Source organism: Halichoeres trimaculatus, unplaced genomic scaffold (assembly GCF_033239565.1).
Source record: "Halichoeres trimaculatus isolate MK-OKI-2021-1 unplaced genomic scaffold, fHalTri1.1 fHalTri1_scaffold_14, whole genome shotgun sequence".
Taxonomy (NCBI): Eukaryota; Metazoa; Chordata; class Actinopteri; order Labriformes; family Labridae; genus Halichoeres; species Halichoeres trimaculatus.
Window position 1 is genome coordinate 2,746,874 of NW_027437192.1, and position 20,295 is coordinate 2,767,168.

Below are 20,295 nucleotides of genomic sequence, written 5' to 3' on the forward strand. Positions count from 1 at the left end.
TGGACCTGTCCTTCCATCCATCGTTATTGGGAACATAAGATCTATCACCGATAAGATGGAGAAGCTAGCCATGCTAACCCAGCAACAGAGGGAATACCAGAAGGCAGAGTAGCATCATGCTATCCACAGACATGGCTAACAGAGCTAACAGCAGACACCAACGCCACATTGGAAGAGCTTCACCTGCTGTGAGCAGACAGGATCCAGGAGACAGAGACTGAACAGACTGCTGAAGAAGCTCAGTCCTGGACCCTGTGGAGGTGGAGGCTGGCTGACTGGACAATGATGGACAAGCTGTCAGCATCTATTTTACTATGGAGCTTTTTATACTTCCTATACACTTTCTTACTTTTGTTTTCTTGATTTCTGCTGTGACTCCACCTGAATTTTTCCTCGGGGATAATTATTCTATTGCGCTGTGTTGAAGGAGTGTATATTGTCCTTCTCTGAGTTGCTGGTTAAAGAATTGTCGTCAAGTCTTGCTCTGGAAAAAATTGATATACGTAGTCAGAAAGTAGGCTTTAGAATTTGGTAAATTTGGGATTTTCTTTTCTTTTTATTTTTTTAATATTGATTTATAAGAAATACTGACTTGGACAATGTATTGAAGTACAGATGCAGGACATCACAGGGGTGAGCTGTTTGTGCGGGGAACTTGGGTTTAATGTCACTGCTTCCATTTATTATTTCAATTATTCATTTTATCTAATTTCTTCTTTACTCATTTATGTTGTTATTCTTTAGTTTAAATGCACAAATTACTTTAATTATTCTTGTACTATTGATATACTGCCACTTCTTCTGTTTTGGAGGGTAGGGTGGTGGGTGGGGTCATGTTTTTTTTTACATGTATGCATAATTTTTTACCTGATTAATAAATGTTAAAGTCAGTAAAAAAGATGTTTTTTTTTTATTTTAAAAAATGGTAAAAAAAAAAAAAAAAAAAGAAAAGAAAAGATGCATGTGTACCAGTCTGCAGAAAACAGACCCTGATTTTTTACGGGTGATTTCTGTGAACAGCAGAGAAGAAAAAGACTTCAAATAATCAAAATAAGGATGTTTTTATAAAGGAGTTTCATCAAATTTATCCATTAAAATACAAAAATGAAGTCTTAATATTTCCCAGGATTATTTTTTTCTGGTTTTGCAGTAAAAAGAAACAACAACAACAAAAAAAAAAAAAAAAAAAAAACAGCTGACAGAGATTGGAGCTGTAATTCTTCATATCAGCCACCAGATGGCAGTGTTGCAGCTGAATGCTCATCTCATCAGCTGCCTCCAGGACTAACTTGTGCATCACTGGGTGCCACATGTGTCCTCACGTGTGCACACACACATGGACACACACACACACACACACACACACACACACACACACTCAGAGAGTTTTCTGAGAGGACTGAGTGGAGGACGAGCCGACAGAGGAGCTGGTGTGAAACAGCTGCTCCTCATGCAGCCACCATGATGTAACCTCGGGGTGACTGATGGCTCGCTTTGTCACAAACACACACACACACAAAAACACACACACTCTGGCAAACAGAGCTGCAAAATTGCTCCTAAACACCCGTGATTTCTGCGTCCTCTCCCCGCTGTGTCTGAAATAATCACAGAGCTGTCTCTGAGAAATAACACGCTCTTTATGGTAAACAACAAGCAGTAGAAACATCGGCCGCTGCTGCTGTGATTTAGTCATCTCAGAGGTGAAAATGGCAGGCATCGATTGTCGGGCTCTTTGTGCGATCAGGCAGAAAAGCGTCTGACGGGGAGCAGGTTGTTATTCTTCACAGAAGGTGTCGAGTAATTACATAACGTAGAAATACATTTTTAAGACGGAGAAACAACAAAGGACAGAGAGAAGGGTTTTTTAATCCAGGAGCTCTGGGAACTTTAAGTTCCAGGAACTACATGGCTCCTGTGGCCAGACCTGGGAAGATTATGCATATCAAGTCAGTGACACATGGAGAACAAATAAAAGTAATTGCAACACATGGCAAGACCAGTAGAGGGCAGTAAGAGAGGGGTGGCGGTCATTCTGCAAATACGGCACTCTAAACGCCTGCTAATGCTTTATAACAAACTGTGGATCTCTGACTCCCTGTTTTAAATCACATGTGAGAAATCTTAGTGTAACTTTTGAAGTTTGTTGATAAATGACAAGTTCTTTTGACAAAAGTGAAGCTCTGTCCTTATCGGCCTTTCTTGAGAAGGAGATTTAGATTATAGTAAATCTCTTTCTGTCGGTCTTAAGGCAAATTTCTCCTCCCTGCATGTACGAAAATGTATCCGTCTGTTTCAAATGATGTTGCTGCTCACATACTGGCAGCGTTGTAGGAGGCGGTGGTTGGTGAGGCCGTTAAATATGTCGCGAAAGTTGCGCCATTATTCTTTCTTCTTTCTCACTAAAGCTGCTTATCAGGCAGTAACACCAACACTGCCCCCATGGTTTCCTGTGCTACTGCTCCGTTTGGTCCGTATCTGTAAGCTTCATGGAAACGTGCAGAATGCGACAGTCAGATTTTTCACAAACTTTTCCAGACATCATCACTTCACTGGCTCCCAGTTTGTTTTAGAAATGATTTTAAACTTCTGTTGTTGCCATTCAAGACCGTGGTCCTCTCTGTTTGTCTGAGATTTTAACTATCTGTGATCATGGGAGGGCCTTGCACTACAAAAAAACTGGAATCTTATCAAGTGTTTTTGTCTTGTTTTCAGGAGGAAATGTATTTTTAGACTCAATATGAGCCACATTCACCTGAGCAGTCCAGAAAAATGTCTTGTTTCGTGTTGTTTAAAGACAAAAATGAGGTCTGAATTTCTTGTAACTGTTAGAAAAATCTGCCAATGGGACAAGAGAAAAGTTACTTGCATCAAGACATTATTCTAGTTTCAAACAAATTTGCAAGCAATTCAGACCTCATGTTTTCTTTAAACAACTTAAAACAAGATATTTTTCTGGACTATTAAGTTGAATGTATCTTGTACCGAGTGTAATAAGACAATAACGATTTATATTATTTTAGTTTTTTGCAGAGTGCCTTCTTCAGGGCAGCTTTTGAAAGAAGTCCAAAGGTCCAAACAGTGGGTGACTGTTCTTTTTGCCCCCAGATTGTTAAAACGAGCTCCCCCCAGACATCCGTACCATTACTGATCTGTTCATTTTAAGTCTAAGGTGAAGACTTCTGTAAAATGGCTTTTAGTTTCGACCCGGGCCACCCTGTTTTTATGTACACACTTTGTTTTTTTCTGTTTTATCTTTTCTGAAAGGCTTTTATCACATGTAGCTGTGTAGCACTTTACTCTGTTTTTCTGTACTGTTTTACGGTTTGCTTGTTCTTACACTCTTATTGCTGACACTGCTGTCCAGCACTTTGGGTAACTTTTTGGTTATTATAAAAGGCTATAGAAATACATATAGATTGATTGACTACTTCTGTGTTTGAACCATAGACTGTATAAAACATAGACGTAGTCTCCTCGACGTCACCCGTCTGTTTCCGAAACAGAAAATGAAGCAGATCGGCTATAGCGGCCATATTGGCAGTGGGAAGGGCTTTGCGTACAGCTATAGGGGCAATTGGGTGAGTTTGCGATCTTATTATCCTCTTAACTGCAGAAAAAAAGCTGAAAGTAAAGTTTGCAACTCAGACAGGAGATGTTTTTTGAACCAGGCTGTAAACAGGTTACTTTTTGCTTTGAAAACAGCTGGTGTGAATGCGACTTCCTGTAATTCTGGAGCCAGCCTCAAGTGGACACTGGAGAAACAGCAGATTTTATCACTTCTGCATTGTCTCATAGTCTTAGACCTGAGGTTGCCGCTTGGTTTGAACTGGATCTCCACTAACAAGTTCAGCTGAACCGGGTCTTTGGGCTACGTGGGGAGTATGGTTGCAAAGCTTAAACATAAAGGATTTGATGGAAAGGCACCACCAGGGGTGGAGGCTCGACTTGATTCAACTGAACGCAGGGAACCCAACCTGGTCCGGACTCGGAAGGATTGACAGACTCTGTAAACTGGAACACGGGGAGCTGACAGAGACACATTCACACCATCAGGCTCAAAGAAAACCAAGCTTGGTCTGATGTTCCAGTATTTCCCTCCAAAAAGAGCTGTGAAAATTCATCAAAGCAGAACTAAATTTAGACCCTGGTTCCTGTGGTTGAAAAGCACCTCTAGCCTCTGACAGCCGGGTTCACCGTCTGTAAACAGGATGATGTAACTCTCTCAGTCTTGGCTCGCTGACCCGACGTGACATCACGGCTGTCCCGTCTGTCCAGTCAGCAGTCCACCATGCTACGCCAGCATCTGCGAGCTCAAGCTCCCTCGAGCGGAAAAAGACAGAGAGGAGGTGATGTCATCCTGTCTGCTCAAAGAGACGCTAATGATGTCCAAACTAAAAAACAGCCCTGACATCCACCCCATCAGCTGAACGCTCGACCCCTCCTGGAGGTAACGGAGCAGAGACGTCACCCTGCCGCCCCGTGGCGAGGGTGCACGAGGCTGTGATGTCACTGTTGGCAGCAGAGACTCCTTCCCTACAGGATGATTACACAAAGTGAAGAGATTTCACAGCTCCGTCCTCTCTCCGACCACACTGGACTCTGGGTAATTAAACCTTAAGCTTCGGTGACACAGGAAGATGGATTACAGGTGTAAATCCTGGACGGAGACAAATTTTGTTTCTTTTCATCTTAATTAAAAAGACTCGGGGCCTGTAAACAAAGTCAAAGCACTCTTTAGCGACCATCTTTTTACTGCTGGGGACAGATTCTCCATCCATCGCACAGACGCTGGATTTCTACTGTAGTCAGATTTCTCTCTGAGACAGACTTAAACTGATGGAGGACGGCTGTGGAGCTTTTCTGACAGAGATAAACGTGATACATATCTACTGAAATCTATCAAACACTCACCACCTGTAGGCCTGTACGGCAGTTTAACTGAAGATCTTTAACTCTTTTTTCCAGAAGTTGAAATTATTCTCAGTAAGAACTTTTCTCTGAACACAGTTTTTTCACCAAAAAGGCCAGAATTGGACCATAGTGGGATAAAACTATCAGCTATCTGAAAGCCAACAGTATTATGTGCGTCAAATCAGCCAGGACTCCATTTTTGCCTCATTATACGCAACTCTTGTCTTTAGTGATGTTCTCTTCTTTTTCCATTTTTCCATCTCTCTTTATAATTTATTTATCTTTATAATCAATTATTATGGCCCATTTGTTGGACATGGACACAAACTGGTTGCATTTGCTGTGGTGTTTTCACTATTTTCGTTCCCATGTATGTCCAGGGATCCTGCATATAACCATGGTTGTATTGTTTACACATAAGATCAGCCATTAGCAGCCCATAGCACTCCAATGCTAACCAACGCTAGGCCTGATGTTTCCTACAGTCTGAAGACAAGGAAGCTGTTTAAGGCTAAACCTGTTTGTGTTTCAACAGCCAACCGTGCCCCCTCGTGGTAGGTGTTGTGTAAGCCGGATGCTGATAGCCGCATCAGTTACATTACAGTGTGACGCCATCATAGCGTGACACAGTTTACCCCGCTAATAAATCCAATGGAGAAGAAAAACGCGACACAATAAACAAAGGAACACAGGAAGTGACGATTCTTTCAACCAATCAATGGTCTGCAGGGTGTCTAGCTCCACCTTTAAGGATCAGATCGGTTTAGTTTGGCACCCCAACAGAAGGGTCCCAAAAAGTGGTCTTGGTTATTTGGGGGTCCGTCCCAGGATTAGTCAGTGGCAACACCATAGAATGCTAAACAAACTGAACCACTTGGTGGAAACAGGGTGTGAGATCTATCCAGTAACATGGATGAGCTAGCTGTGCTGATCCAGCACCAGAGGGAATATTAGAGGGCAGAGTAGCATCATGCTACTCACAGAGACATGGCTAACGGAGCTAATGCTGGACATGAACACTACATTGGAAGAATTTCCCCCCCCAAAAGTGCTGGTAACATGTAAAAATTTTTCCCAATATAACAAGAGAAAAGTCACTTGTAGTAAGCCATGGTACTATCATACAACTCATGGTGCAACCTGAACACATCGTTAGTAATGTACCTGGGGTCATTGGGTGTTTTGGTCTTACATCAGACACCCTAACCCAGGCTACCCAGCTTGTGTCCAGGTAGCGCACTACGCCATGTGTTCCCTCTCCTCAACCAGAGCCACCATGAAGCCTTCTCTGCTGCTCCAAGATGTTTTTGATGGCTCTTTGCCTGTACAGTCCACCAATGTCTAGGAGTCCCAGGACCCTGTACAAGGACTTGCCTGCAAAGCCCCTGCAGCCCACCTCGATAGGCTTGCAGCAGACCTTCCACCCATTCCTCATACACTCAGTAACAAGGTCTGCGTACTTTGCCCTCTTCCTCTCCTGTGCTACCTCCATCTGGTCCTCCCAGGGGATGGTTAGCTCAAGAAGCACCGCCTGCTTACTGGCCATGGACATCAGGACCATGTCCGGCTGGAAAGTTGTAGTGGTGATGATGTCTGGGAACCTTAACTGTCTCCCTCGGTCACCCAGGAGCTGCCCGTCCCTTGATGTTGTGAGAGGGCCCAGATGGGTCTTCTTAGAGGGTTGTAGCTTTTCTCCTGCTCGGACAAAGGCAATTAAGCTCCTGGTTGACTGCTGCAGCTTGCTCTTGCAGAACCCGGTTATGGCGCCAACGATACCTGCCATCTCCCAGGGCCTTTGAGCAGCAGCTGGGGATATATTCCAACGAACTTCTCTTCTGGCACAGCTGGCACACAGGTGAGTCTGTCAGGCCCCAGGTAAACAGGTTTCTAGGGCTTGGGGGTACATTGTACACAGACTGTAACAAGAACTTAAAATGTTCAGAGAGTTCAGAGTTCTGTCCAGGTGATCTTCCAGCTCCCACTTGGTCCAGGACCCTTGCTTGCTCATGCCAACCACATTATTCTCGTTCCAAGCAAATTTTCAAGAAAATTTTTCTTCTTTCATTGGCAGATTATTCTTAACTTGTGACAAGCACTTCAGAGCTAATTTTTGTCTTTAAATAACTCAAAACAAGACATCTTTCTGGAGTAACTTGTGCTAACATGAATATTTATTCCACCTTGACTAAAGGAATGGTTCATAATGAGTCTTGATTTGTGTGAACTTCTTGTCAGACAGTATCGTACCAGAAACCTGGACTTTGTGATCAGTTTGTATTGTTTACATCAGAGTTTGAGCTTCTGGTGCTTTGACCATCACAGAGTTGCTCAGCCCCAGGAATGTGTTGTTCATGCTCTCTTCTGCACGTCCACACGCTCAGGGATAGAGTTTATAAAAAGAAGTGTGATGAAACATTTCAGCCGGCGAGCCTCGGCGGCGTGGCCAGGGGAGAACTCAGAGTTTGGTGTCATGTCCACTTATTGCTCTGACATTAAAAAAGTGTCATCCTGAAGAAAACCAAACTCCTTGTTCCTGACTTTACGATACAACAAAGTCACTTTCAACACAATTCAAGTTTGAAACTTTCTTTTTTCAGTTATCAGAAGCCGGCAGCGGAACATGAAATCACTGCTGTCCCACTGCTTCCTCGGCAGGGAGCAATTATTTGGATTTAAATCCCTCCTCTGTTCAGTCAGCAGCAGAAACAAGGTAAAGTCTGACAGGCTGTCAGCCGGGAGAAGGAAGAAGAGCTGCAGAGCCGTCCGTCTGCTGAGCTGTCTCTTTATCATTAACCTTGAAGAATTTTGACTTTAACAAGCTCACCCTCCTCCCCCTCCTCCTCCTCGGCTGCTTTTTTAACGTCTCACTCAGGCTGACGGTGAGGGAGGAGTCTGACATTTTCACACTGCTCTTAAATCAAAGCTCACTCCTTTTACTCTTACAAGCCTCATGAAATTCAGTCTGCTGGTTTGTAAAGTAAAGGCTACAGAGACTTCGCAGAGTTCAAGTCAAAATGTTTCCACCTCTCATGCAGGAAACTACAACAAAGTTCTCCTGACTCCTCCAGGTGTGAGAGCCTCACACTTGTTTACATGAATTTAACTTCTGTTGATGACCAATTAACGACTCTTTTCCATCTCAATTTGGCCAATCGCCAACCCCGATGTATGCGCATATTTTTCACCTGATTACAGGAACCATTAATTGCCGGAAGAATTTGCATTAATTAGAATATTACTTCGCCCAGTCTGCAGATGGAGACAGCTTTCTGAAATGTGCAGGCTCATTTTTAATGTGTAACTACTTTATCTAAAGCCGTTTCTCGACCTCAAGAACTTTCCCTGCAACAACGCACTTTTCAACTGGAGGAACAAGGGTCCACATTTGGTTGAATTTAGCTGCTTCAGGAGCGGTACTTTCCAGAAGTCCAGGAACTTTCAGGGGGTGGATGCTGAAAACTGAACATTTCTGATAGATGGAGCACCCTCATCATGACCCTTTTCTAAGTGGTCTTTCCAATCCAACCCAGCTTTAATTGGTATAGCATCTTTCAAAACAAAGTTACACGGTGCTCAACAATAAAACACAACACAGTTAAGAACACATGAATAAAATAATAAAACATTTGACAAAACAATGTAATAAAAGTAAAAGGTCAACAAAAAGTGATACAATATGTGGGTTTTAAGATGAGTCTCACTGCCCTCTTCTGGTATAACATTGTATTGCAACTACTTTGTTTCACCAGCAACAAAAAGTTCTTGGATGAAAAATATTTCTAGCTTCCTCAATCCAATTTTTTTCCATGAGGACCTCTCACTCCGCCAGAACAAATAGTTCCTGGATTGTTTCTGATTGAAAAAGACACATCAAAACAAGATTCTACTACTGATATGGAGGCCAACAAGGCTGCAGCCATGAATAATTTTAGTTTTGCTTTTACTTTGATAGGACAGCTCAAGATTGGCATGAAATAGAGCAAACATGCACCAAATCCGGGACCAAAAGCGCCCTTTAGACCAATCCTGAGAAACTCCAGAAGTTGCCATTACTGCAGCAGAAGAAGCTCCTTAACTAGCATACTTTTAGATGAGAGCTGCCAGAAGAATCAACCTAAACCAAACAATTTCTGTTTTATCACTTTAAAATAACTGTGCCAGGGAGATCTGGGGGAATGTGTGCACTTAATGTTTTCAGCACAAGCCTTTCCCTAGGGAGGAGTGTCCCTGTCTAACATCTTACAGACCACACAGATTTCATCAACAGTGGATTAAAAACCTTAAAAGAAAGGACTTTTTCCCCAGTAAGAACACGGTGGTAAGTTTTCGTATTAAGTTGTCGATTGTTTCATCTAACCAAAACCTTCATGAAGCTTCCAAGACTTTCCATCGCAGTTACAGCAGTCACCACAAGATGGTGCGAACAAACCAGTTGCACGGTGTAAGTTAATAAAAGAAAATAATTAAGGACATTATATTATTCTATATTACTTTATGTGTATTGCATTTATTTTATACCACCAAAGCATGAGGACTTAAGTTGTCAATGGGTGAGCAACACAATCCATTTAGTTTGAGTTTCTTGATGGTGTTTTGTGTTGTGGAAATGTGGCTGTGAGTTGCACATGGCAGCTAAAAAGCTATGGGCTAACTGGGAGTTAACTAAAAGTACTTGTTGTTTACTGTGTGAAAGGCAATAAGAGGCAGCTAGCTACATGTTATGATGTTTTCTATTCAACTGACAAGTAAATAGGTGGAAAACTAAATTTTTCCTGTCATATTCAAAATCTAGTCGTGTAATCTGTGTAAAATACAGCTGTAATAACAGAATTGTCAGCTAAGGCTGAGGTTGGGTTAGGGTTTGTATTGTCTTTAACTCAGGTGGAATTTTGTACTGAAATGTGTGGCTCCAGCCTTGCTCTTTTGAGACATGATACTGGATCAGTATTTGTGTTTTTGACTGTTATGTTGTTTATAAACGCTGGTTATAACCATAAGTGGTGTATGAGTGAACTAGCGATAGGATTAGTCTATGGGGTGTCTACTTTCCCAAACAAGCTGAGCCAGCTCTCTCAATTCAAAACTTAATTATGACGCCTTTTTTTCCACTGAAGCTAATATTAAGCTTATACTTCTGTGCATCTACAAAAATCAAGCATGTTTCATCCTTAAGTTTGAGTCTTCTTAGGTGTTAGGACTCAAAAAGTTATGGAGAAACAGCTGATAGAGACATCTCTCCTTGTGATTTTAAGCCTCTTTAACCACAGAGATGAATGAACATCAACTAAAAAACACAAAAAGCCTCAAAAGAAAAAGATTCACAATAGCATACAGGAGAGAAAGACAACCAGAGGCTATCTCTGGATCTATTCCTCTGTCAGAGCAAGGGGAGACTGTCCTCCAGTAGATAGGAGATGGCCTCATTCTCGCAGATAAAAAATAAAAAAACAAAATGCCAAAATTCCTCAGGCATGGCTGAGATATCAGACTCATAAACACGGGGTGAACAGAAAAGTTACAGCGACATCTGACCACCAAATTCTAATCGGTTTATCTCGACGTCCGAGCGCACGCTTGTGCCAAATTTGCAAATAATTCCCTGGAGGAGTTTCTGAGATATCACACTGGAAAAAAATGGGACGGACAACCCGAAATCATCCTGCCTGCAGCTGGGGCTGCAGCCAGCACAGAGGCCTAAAAATAGCCAGACTGGGATGCAGTTCCCAAAAAGAGCGCCCAACTCGGAGGGTGAAGTCTTCATTCATTCAGTTTTATCGGTTGGATTTCAAGAAAAACATGAAATCTGTGTTTGAATTTGAGAAATGCATCCTTTACTTAGATCAAATCCTTGTTTCTGAAATGAAAATGCGTTCGCAAAAAGCCGTAAAGAGGTCGAGGAAAGAATCGCTGAGAAGTGAAAGCGGGAAAGTGCAGCCTCAGCTTCCTCACGCCTCAAATCTCTGACATAAAACTACGTCTGAGGCCTTTTTATCGGCAGTAATAGGACACTTTAAAGTCCTCGCCGTCACTGTGCCAAACTGTAAAGCCAGCAATTTCAAATGAGTAAGAGAAGAGTGACCTGGGAGCACGCAGAGAGGGTTCACGGTCGGGTTTAATCACCTCATCATAAACCTCAGAGACCAGCTGAGGGGAACGGTCCTCTGAGGAGATGAATCTGCTCTTTTAACTGAATTAAAGTCACCTGCTCTGGCTTCTGGCGTTAATACAGAGAGAAATAAACGTTTGGTGTTCTTGGAAAAACGTGTGAGCCTCCGCAGACCTTCCTCCGTCAGATCTCAGAGAGTTGTGTAATGAGGTTTGTCTCAGGCTGCTTCGCCTCGGCTAACACACACGCAGCGGAGTAATCTGTAAACACGGAGACAAACCGTGACAAGAGCAGTCTGCAGTTGATCCACCAGGCTTTAAAAATGTGTCGGATTGTTTGTGAGTTTGTCTCTCAGACTCTCTCTGCTCAGCCTGATGATGCGTTCAAGTGTTGCTTCAGTGTTCGCCGTACCTGACAGGATGAAGAAGATCCCAGACACGAAGGCGAGGATGGTGCGCTGCGGCCGGATGTGCCCGATGTTGCTGATGATGAAGGCGGTGAAGACGAAGAGCAGGGAGACCATAGGGAAGGGAGTGGCAGTGCGGACCATTTCTGAAGAACAGAGAGTAGACAAGAAAAAACAGGGACAGATGAGGTTAAAGACCTCCAAGTTTGAAGGTCATAATTTAAGGCAGTCATTGGTGAGATTTATCCATTTTTTTTATGCGTAAAAAACTGGTTGACAAAGTTTTATATAAACATTACACAAAATCCTTAATTCAAGGTAAAATGGCCCCGGAGTAGTGACTTTATATTGGTAGTGGTGTTGGGCAAATTACTTTAAAGGTCCCATTTTATGCAAAAACCACTTTATTAAGTCTTTTAGTGAAAATTGTGGGTCTTTGTCTTTCCTCCCAGCCCACAAAATGAGATACTTAATGAAAAAACCTGTTCTTAGTAGAGCTTGTGAATGTAAAATCCTGACCTTAAACGAGCTGTTTGGAATTTGGGGATTTGCTGACGTCAGCGATTCCCTTTTTTGACCAATCAGGAGCAAGTCTGACCTGAGTGGTCCGCCGTAGCAGATACCCCTGAAACTGTGGCTGTTTTTGGCTGTAAACAGCCACATAGTTCCATGCACAAGCTTCCCATCTCAGAAGAAGACAGACTAAGTATCTAGAGTTCATTTATCAGGAAATGTTCCAGCTACACTCAGTAAAACTGAGCATGTGTGTGCTAGTCACTTCACGGCCGACTGCTTTTCCAACTTTGGACAGTCCAACAGAGGGCTAGCCAATAGACTGGTCCTGAATCCAGGCGCATTACCAACCATCCTCCAACAAACCTGGGACCCTGGAAATGTGAGTATTTTAAATGCTGTGTGCTGTGGAGCAGATGGAAGAGCTTTTCCTCAGTGTCCCCCCTGTCTCTGTGTTAGCCTCAGGATGCTAACTGTAGCTGCAGTTAGCCTGTTGTTTTAGCCTGTAATGTTACGGTAAACGAGCTTCTCTATTTTCTAAACATTGTGCACTCGGAGCTCGTGGCGCCGCTCTCAGTGACGTGGAAGAGCGGGGCGGTATCAGCGGTGGCTCATTTACATATGAAGGCCACGCCCACTAAATCAGAGCGTTCTGAACAGAGGGGCTATGAGAGCCTGGAAACAATGCTGCTGTGCTTGATTAATTAGCTTTTTGGACCAAAACATGTTACTACCATTTCATGAAGACATCAATGATCCAGATTAAACTGCAGGAAAGGAGCAGGATATGGGACCTTTAAAAAACTAATTAGTTTTAGTTACTCATTTCTTGCCCCCTAAAAGTAATTAATTAGTAACCAAATTACTTTTCCATAAATGTAATTAGTTACCAGCAGGTCTTGACATTAACCTTTTTGCTCAACAGCCACTGTAACTAGTGGTTTCCCAGAGTTACTAGCCACTCAGAATTTTCACTAGCCACAATTTTGTTGTCGGATAAATTTGTTTGACATTCTAAACTTTACTTGAACTAAATTTACAACCTTTTTAAACGTAAATGACCCCTGTGCACAATCAAATCAAGATGACATAAATGTTTAAAGCCACAGGTCATCATCAGGTCTTCATTTTTAAAACGGTCGTGTGAAAGGTTGTGCTCCTTTAATATGAAAATATGCAGTCTATAAAGACAAAGTCAATTGAATAAAGTTGTAAAGGTTGGAGATAAATATTTATTTACAACACCAAAAGCTGCTTCTGGACAAGACAGTTACAGCGCCAACTCCAGGCCTGGCATGCTTACTACAGTGTTTTCAGTCCCTCAGCGTTTCCACGTAAACGCAGTTTTTTTCACTGTATTCAAGCGTTTTCAGATGAAACGCTGTCATGTAAACGGGGTTGAAGTCTGGGCACCTGACAGCAGTTAAGTCAGCAGAAGACTTTGAGAATGGACCAATGAGCAAACACTGTGTGCAGGCAGTGCTCATGGGAGTTGTAGTGTCATGGACTCTCAAGGAACTGCAGCTTTAGACATTTATGTGGTGGCTTCAAATTTAAGCTTTGAATTTCCTCCATGGTCCTACCAAACAAATGTCTACAAATACACTTTTTCACACATTAGACTGTGTAATATATCAACCTAGTCCCTGTGACATCACCCATTAGTGTCTAAAGCAGAGTTTTGAAGCCTATCTGTGATGGACGCCACACTGGCAAGCTGACTTGACCTTGTCAGGACGTCAAACTCTTCATGATGGTGGTTAGGATACGCTAGCTACCTGTTGCTAGATGCCAGCGGTGAATCTTTTATAGATGAGTCTTTATAGTTTTCTCTTAAATAAACTCTTCACAGGAAACACAGGAACGGTGAAGTAAAAGCATTTTTGACCTGAGAATGACAGAGTCTGGTTTTTCTGTGATATGTCTCTAATGTGTCTAGAAACACGGGTTCCCAGCCTGCTGGACCTCACTCCGCTCAGACCGTCCATGTTTTATTCAGGAACCTGTCCCACGGCACCACTTCACTGCTGTGACTTATCTGTGTACCTGAGGACATTTATCTGGCATTAAACGGACCAAATGTCTTCCCCCGCGGTGCCCCCGACTACAGAGAGGGCCTCAGTTCAAAGAGACGGCACCAACTGTTGCAGGGGGAGAGCTTTGAAGCCGCTTCACTGAGTCAACATCTTAAATCTTTCAAACAGCGCTGAGACCAGAACGGACCGCCGGGGAACTCCAAATTAATTTAGTGTTTACAAAAAGAAAACATGGGGGTCTTTAAAGATGAATGTAGCTCTTTGGATGCTTGGTTACATCTTCAGTTTAAGCTTTAATCAATGATGCTGACCTGTGGGTTCAAACAATGCACTGTTTAACAATTAACATGAAAGGAGGCCACTCTTCATAAAGAAACATGATCCTCAGAGTATAAATGAGCCAAAAAGTAAAACTTTTAATAATGTTTTTAAAGTTTCTGATGATTTCAGCATTGTTCTAAAAATTTATGGGTTTGAGCTTCTATAGTTTGAACTTCTCCCATTGGAAATAATAAATAATAAATAATAAATCACAGTTAATTTACATTAAATTACTGGCTATTGTTTTGTTACTTTTACAGTAATTTCACAATAATATACTGTTAATAATTTACAGGGTTTTTTTTCATAATACAAACAGAACTCAAAAACAGACAATCTGCCTTTCATACACTCACTTTAAAACCATGACACATTTCACACTATGGCAAAGTTGATGTGATATTATGTAAATATGTAAAATATGTTGTTTTTTTTCTAATTTTCTGTATTTCTTAAAATTATTATCATTATTATTATTATCAAAATTGTGTTTATTTATGTATTTATTTATTTTTATTTATTCATCTATTCAATTTAATTGCATTGTTACATTTTTCCTGAGAGCTGCTGTGGCACAAAATTTACCTAATGGGCCACCAGAAAAAGCATATTCTATTCTATTCTATTCTATTCTATTCTATTCTAACATGTCAGAGGGGATGGTTTTAATAGAGCACTTAACTGTGCGCAAAAAAACAGTAAATTGATGTGAAATCCTGGAAAAAAATAAAAATAACATAAATAAATAAATTTAATTAATAAATGCTAATATTATCAAATGAGAATGTTATTTTATTTTATTTGCACCATGAATTAGAGACAGTTACATTGGCATAGAAAAAAAATGCAAGAAAGTGCTGGAGAGGTGAAAAAAACCCAAGGTGGGCTTATCCAAGATACCTCCCCCAAAAGAATTAATAATAAAATATAAGAAGTAAAAGAAATAAAATCAAACAAAATGAAATAAACTCAATATAACATAACAACAACAACAACAGAAAAAACAAACAACAAGCGAATGAATTAATTATGAAAGAGAACAAAAAGAAGCTTTGGGATCTTGATGGATTATTTATGACTTTAGTCTGGACTTAAAATTGGTCAGAGATGTAGACGTTTCTGTTAAAAAATAATGCTACATTTTTTTTTCTAAAAGTCAATATTTGGAATATTGTTTTGTAAATCTGCGCTGATAGTATTTTGTTTGTACCATCCTGACTGAAGGACAAGTTCTCCATTTATTTAGGAAATACAAACCCGGTAACACCATCAGAAATCTGGACTTTCAAGGTAAAATTCATGTTATTATAACCTAAATATTTCTTTTGATTTCATGGAAACTTTGAGGTTAAACTTCAGGATTAGAGCGGGCGCAGAAGGATGTTTGTCATCAGCTGAGGATGGAGGTTATCAGACATTGGTTTGTAGAGTCTGAGGGATGAATGTGGAGTCAGGACGTCAGATATTTGATGTTTCACTCACTGAGGATGTTGGCCGTGTTTTCTGTGGTGATCTCGATCTCTGGCTCCGTGAAGTACTCTGACGCCACACACCTGCCCGTCTCTGGTCCTGAGGAAACAAGAGGAAGCGTTTAGAGGAAAACAAAAGAAGAAGAAACAGAAGAAAGGCGAACAAAGATGGAGAAACGAGTTCAGAAAGGAGGAAAAAGTGAGTAAGAGCTGCGGACAGATGGAGGTCAGAGAGAAACAGAGGAGCTGAATGAAGACGACGTTATTAACCCCAATATGTGGACACACAAAGAGAGGACACACACACACACACATCTCTTCCGTTCTCTCTGTGTATTCCTTTTTCTCACACACACACACACACACACACAAACAATAAACACACACACACTCACATCTACCCGTTCCAAATGCCACCAGCGTCCTCCTCTGACCTTTTGTACCAGGCGTCAGACAAACAGGGAAACACAAACATGGCCACCTCCCCAGAGCTACACCTCAGTGACCCGGCACGCACACACACACACACACACACACACACACACACACACAAACACACACAAACACACACACACACACTCAGAGATCCAGCAGTAAGGACAGATCTCTGTATCTGAGCTGCTCGTCCTGCTGCGTCAGTGATCAGCTCTTCTGTTTGGAGACCACCAGGATAATGAAATTAATTTTCTGTTTGTGTTCACGCTTTCATTGAATCTCATCTTGTATCAAACACAGTCTCAGTGAGGACGCAGCAGGATGTGACGCCCACAGATGATGGCCGTCTAAAAACCTTCACAGAGACCGAGCTGAGGGCTGATGGAGCTTGTGTTAGGAAGTCAAACAGGATCAGCCTGTATAGTTTCTTTAACCAAACCTGTCTGAGTTTTCTCTTTTGGTTTCTGGACGTGTAATCGGAGGGAGCCATGGACTGTTTCTGACTTTAGCTCAAACTGCTGTTGCTGTTGATGCTACGTTTACACCACGATCAGCAGGAAGCTCTGATGTCTGCAGATCTAAGAGGGATTCTTTTAAAATTATTTTGGGGCTTTTTATGTCTTGAATTAGAGAGGATCTGACAGTGGATAGAGCAGGAAACAGGGAGAAAGTTAGTAATGACAAACCACAGGCTGGATTCGAACCCAGGCCATCTGCTCGAGGGTCAACCTCACGGGGAGCAACCCAGACTGCTGGGCCATCTGCGTCCATAATCGATGCACTGTGTTAGTTTCTCTTCAGTTATTTTGTCTTCTTCCTTTTTTGATAGATTATGTAGCTGTTGGCAACTAGCTGAAGGTGCATTACCGCCACCTACTGGACTGGAGTGTAGATTACCTGGGCTGTGGGGCTGTATGTGTCACATGGAAACAGATCAGTGTGGAGAATGTTATTTGTTATACTTTATAAATTTAGGATCTGGTCAATTAGTCATCATCTAAAATAACAACCCATGTTTGGTTTTGTGAATTTTACTACTATGCATTCTTGCCTGTTTTTCTGATTAATCGATTAATCGTAAAATTAATTGTCAGAATAATCGATTAATAAAATAATCGTTAAGTTGCAGCCCATTCTAATACGACTTACTTCACTGTGTACAAGGACAACTGTGATACTGTGTATACATCAGAGCGTCTTCAGCCGGGCACGTTACAGAGCTAACAGACAGCTGGACTCACAGACCAAGGGCGTATTCAGACCTGGACTGTTTGGTCCACTTTAAATGGACCAGGATTCGTTTCCCACGCTGGTCCGGACTTTTCATGCAGGTGTGAATAGACCCAAACGAACCCTGGTGTGGACCAAACAACCGGACCGAGACCCACTTTTTGAGATGGTCTTGGTCCGCTTCCAAACAAACTCTGGTGTGGTTCGTGGTTCTCCGGTGCAGGTCTGAATACAAACCAAGGTCCATCCAAACTAACTACAGGATACATGCTCCTTTTGGGCCTATAAAGCCACCGTAACCTAACCGTCTTTGGTTCATACCTGATCCTCCGTCTTCTGTTTAGCCACACTGTTGCTAGCATGTTGTGGGTCAGGACACGCAGAGCATAGCGCCTCCTTGCTGCGATCATTGGTCTTCCTGTTCCTAAATTGTAAACGGTGTTGTTAAGCTGCTTTGAAGGAGCTGCTCTTGAAACTGAAAATGATTTAGCAGCTCTAATAAGAGCACAAACACACGTTTACCTCCATTTCCAGGTCTGTGCTCTGTGTGCCGCCCTTTGTCAGTGCTGTCCAATGAGAGCACTGATCCTCACACACCTGGATGTGTTCACAGAATATAGTCCACTTGATAAAAGTACAATCTGAATACGAACCACACCAAACGAAAAAATAAAGTCCACTTTTGGTCCGGACCAAACAAGTGGACCAAAGGACTTTTCTGGTCTGAATTCAGCCCTCGTCTCCCAGATCCACTCCCAAATGATGATCCTCTCCTGGTTCATGTTGGGCTGTAAAACCTCAAACCTGTTGACTCCTGGTCTGGCTCCACCCATTACGTTGGTTTGTTGTTGTTGTCAAGATAAATAGGATCTGGTTTGGACTCAGTTTGTTTTATTTTAAAAGTCACTGGATCGTTTTTGAGCCTGATTTACTTTTTGTAAATTGATGGGCCGGAGTTACAACAACAGAACGACCAGTGTGAGTTCACATGGGACAAATAGAGTATTTTTGATTCTGGTCCTGATTACCAAACCAGAGCAATGAGCACAGGTATGTGGACAGAAACCAGCAAGGAAGACAGGAAGCTGGTGGTGCTAGCTCTGCTAGCGTTAGCCACGCATCCAACAAGGAAATAAGTCACTTCACAACATCTGGAAAAAGTAAACAGATGCTGCTTTGTTTAGTTCGATGACTCTTTTTTTCCAGTTAATTGAACCACAACCCTGGATTTTTATTCTATTTTATTTTTATTATTTGTTATTTACTAACTGCGACAAGGTGTGGCTGTGATTAGAGCGGCTGCTTTGAGGAGGAAGATGACAGAAATTGCCACCAGCAGCCTGAGACGACAGATTTTCAAGCTTCAAGAAAAACTTTCATTGTTATTTCAATAAAAATTTAAATTAAACACTAGGTGGAGGAAAAATCACTTTGTAAAGTCATCATTTTGACTTTGTGGTCCAGTTTGGCGCCCCATACTAAGAGGCTAGTTTTCAAGCTGTTGGTCCGGTTATGATTCCAACCTTCTTTTCCTGACAACAGCAAAAGCTTATTTTAATATGAAAAAAATAATTTAAGAAAAGAAAAAGGCTTTGTTCCAAAAAGAAAACATGCGTCTGTTGTCAAGCCATGTTTGATGACTTCCTGCTCCTCAGCTGCTTCTCTCTGGGTCTGTTTATCTCCTGGGGAAAGCTCAGAGGTTGTCCTCATGCAAAAACTGGAACTTGCAAGCCCCCGATAACACTCTGACCTCCTTTCACTCCACGATAAACCTCTCTGCGGCCTCCAGTCTCTGCTTGTGTTTGCCTCAGCGCAGAGAAACCCAGAAATCATTTTTCTGCTTTGAAACAAGAGTCGACCTTATCTCACGGCGAGGGTGTAAACAGGCCGGGTCTGGCCAAAGAGCTGTAAGCCGATTATGGACTGGATCCACAAAAGAGGGACTCAAACTCACATTATGAGGACGGCCTCAGCCTCGTCTTCTGGTCTACAGGGGCTCTCTGCTCGTACAGTACGCTGCAGACTGTAAATCTGTCTGAGTAATGAAGTGTTCTTTGTAGCTAAGGGTCAGGCTGAGGTCAATCCAACAGGAAGTAGAACTGGACTGAATAATCCCTCTTTAAGTTTCCCCAAAAGAAAATGACATTCAGACTGACAGATACCGACCTGCCACGAAGCAGACCCTCCACAGGCCTGAGTGCAGCGCCATCTTCACCTCCATGGTCTGGTTCTGCTGCAGGACGATCCCCTCCTCCATCAGCAGCCAGTAATCCGTCGACACCGCCACGCCCACCAACAGCAAACCACAGGCCCCGAAGACCGAGGAGAGCAGCGTCAGAGCCCTCGTGCTGAACGAACTCATCTGTGCCAGAGGAAAAAGAGAAATATGAAAGAGTGTTTCAGTTTGAGTCAGGGCGGTGGAGGAATGTGAAATCAAATGCCTGTGAGTGACAGAGAAACGTATTGATTTTAAATTCTTCAACGAGCGAAAGCCCCAGCAGGGAGCCGTCTTTGATTTCAACATTTCTCGACTCGCATCGACCCCAGCCGTTAAATATTTGCATCACAGCGTCCAGGAGAGGAGATGAAAGAAGAGAGGGGATGAGACGGGAACAACCTTGGACAAACTGCGCTACTTGATGGTTTTTTCTGTCCATCGTGCTCCCTCCAGATCCAACAGAGAAACCAGCTCAGATGAAGCGTTAACAGAGAGCAGGACGAGTCTGTGAGATTCAGCCGTGTCAAGATGAGAGACAACAAGCGTAAAACCAGGAAGAGACGGGGGAAGAGAGGTGATGAATGATGCTTCGACTATAAGACATTTTGTGAATCAGCTGAAGAACAGAACTCTGTCATTTTTCTCCT

At 42.3% G+C, this 20,295-nt stretch overlaps 1 protein-coding gene across 2 annotated transcripts in view; it reads right to left on the reverse strand.

Annotated features, from left to right (window-relative positions):
• Positions 1-20,295, reverse strand: part of LOC141803048 (voltage-dependent calcium channel gamma-7 subunit-like) — an 81,046-nt gene that overhangs the window by 12,756 nt on the left and 47,995 nt on the right. For both annotated transcript variants that reach the window (XM_074686918.1, XM_074686919.1), the window contains exons 2-4: positions 19,597-19,792; positions 15,779-15,865; positions 11,432-11,572 (exon numbers count right to left, since the gene is read on the reverse strand). In XM_074686918.1, coding sequence (XP_074543019.1) covers positions 11,432-11,572; positions 15,779-15,865; positions 19,597-19,792 — 424 coding nt within the window. The remainder of the gene's footprint in view (positions 1-11,431; positions 11,573-15,778; positions 15,866-19,596; positions 19,793-20,295) is intronic.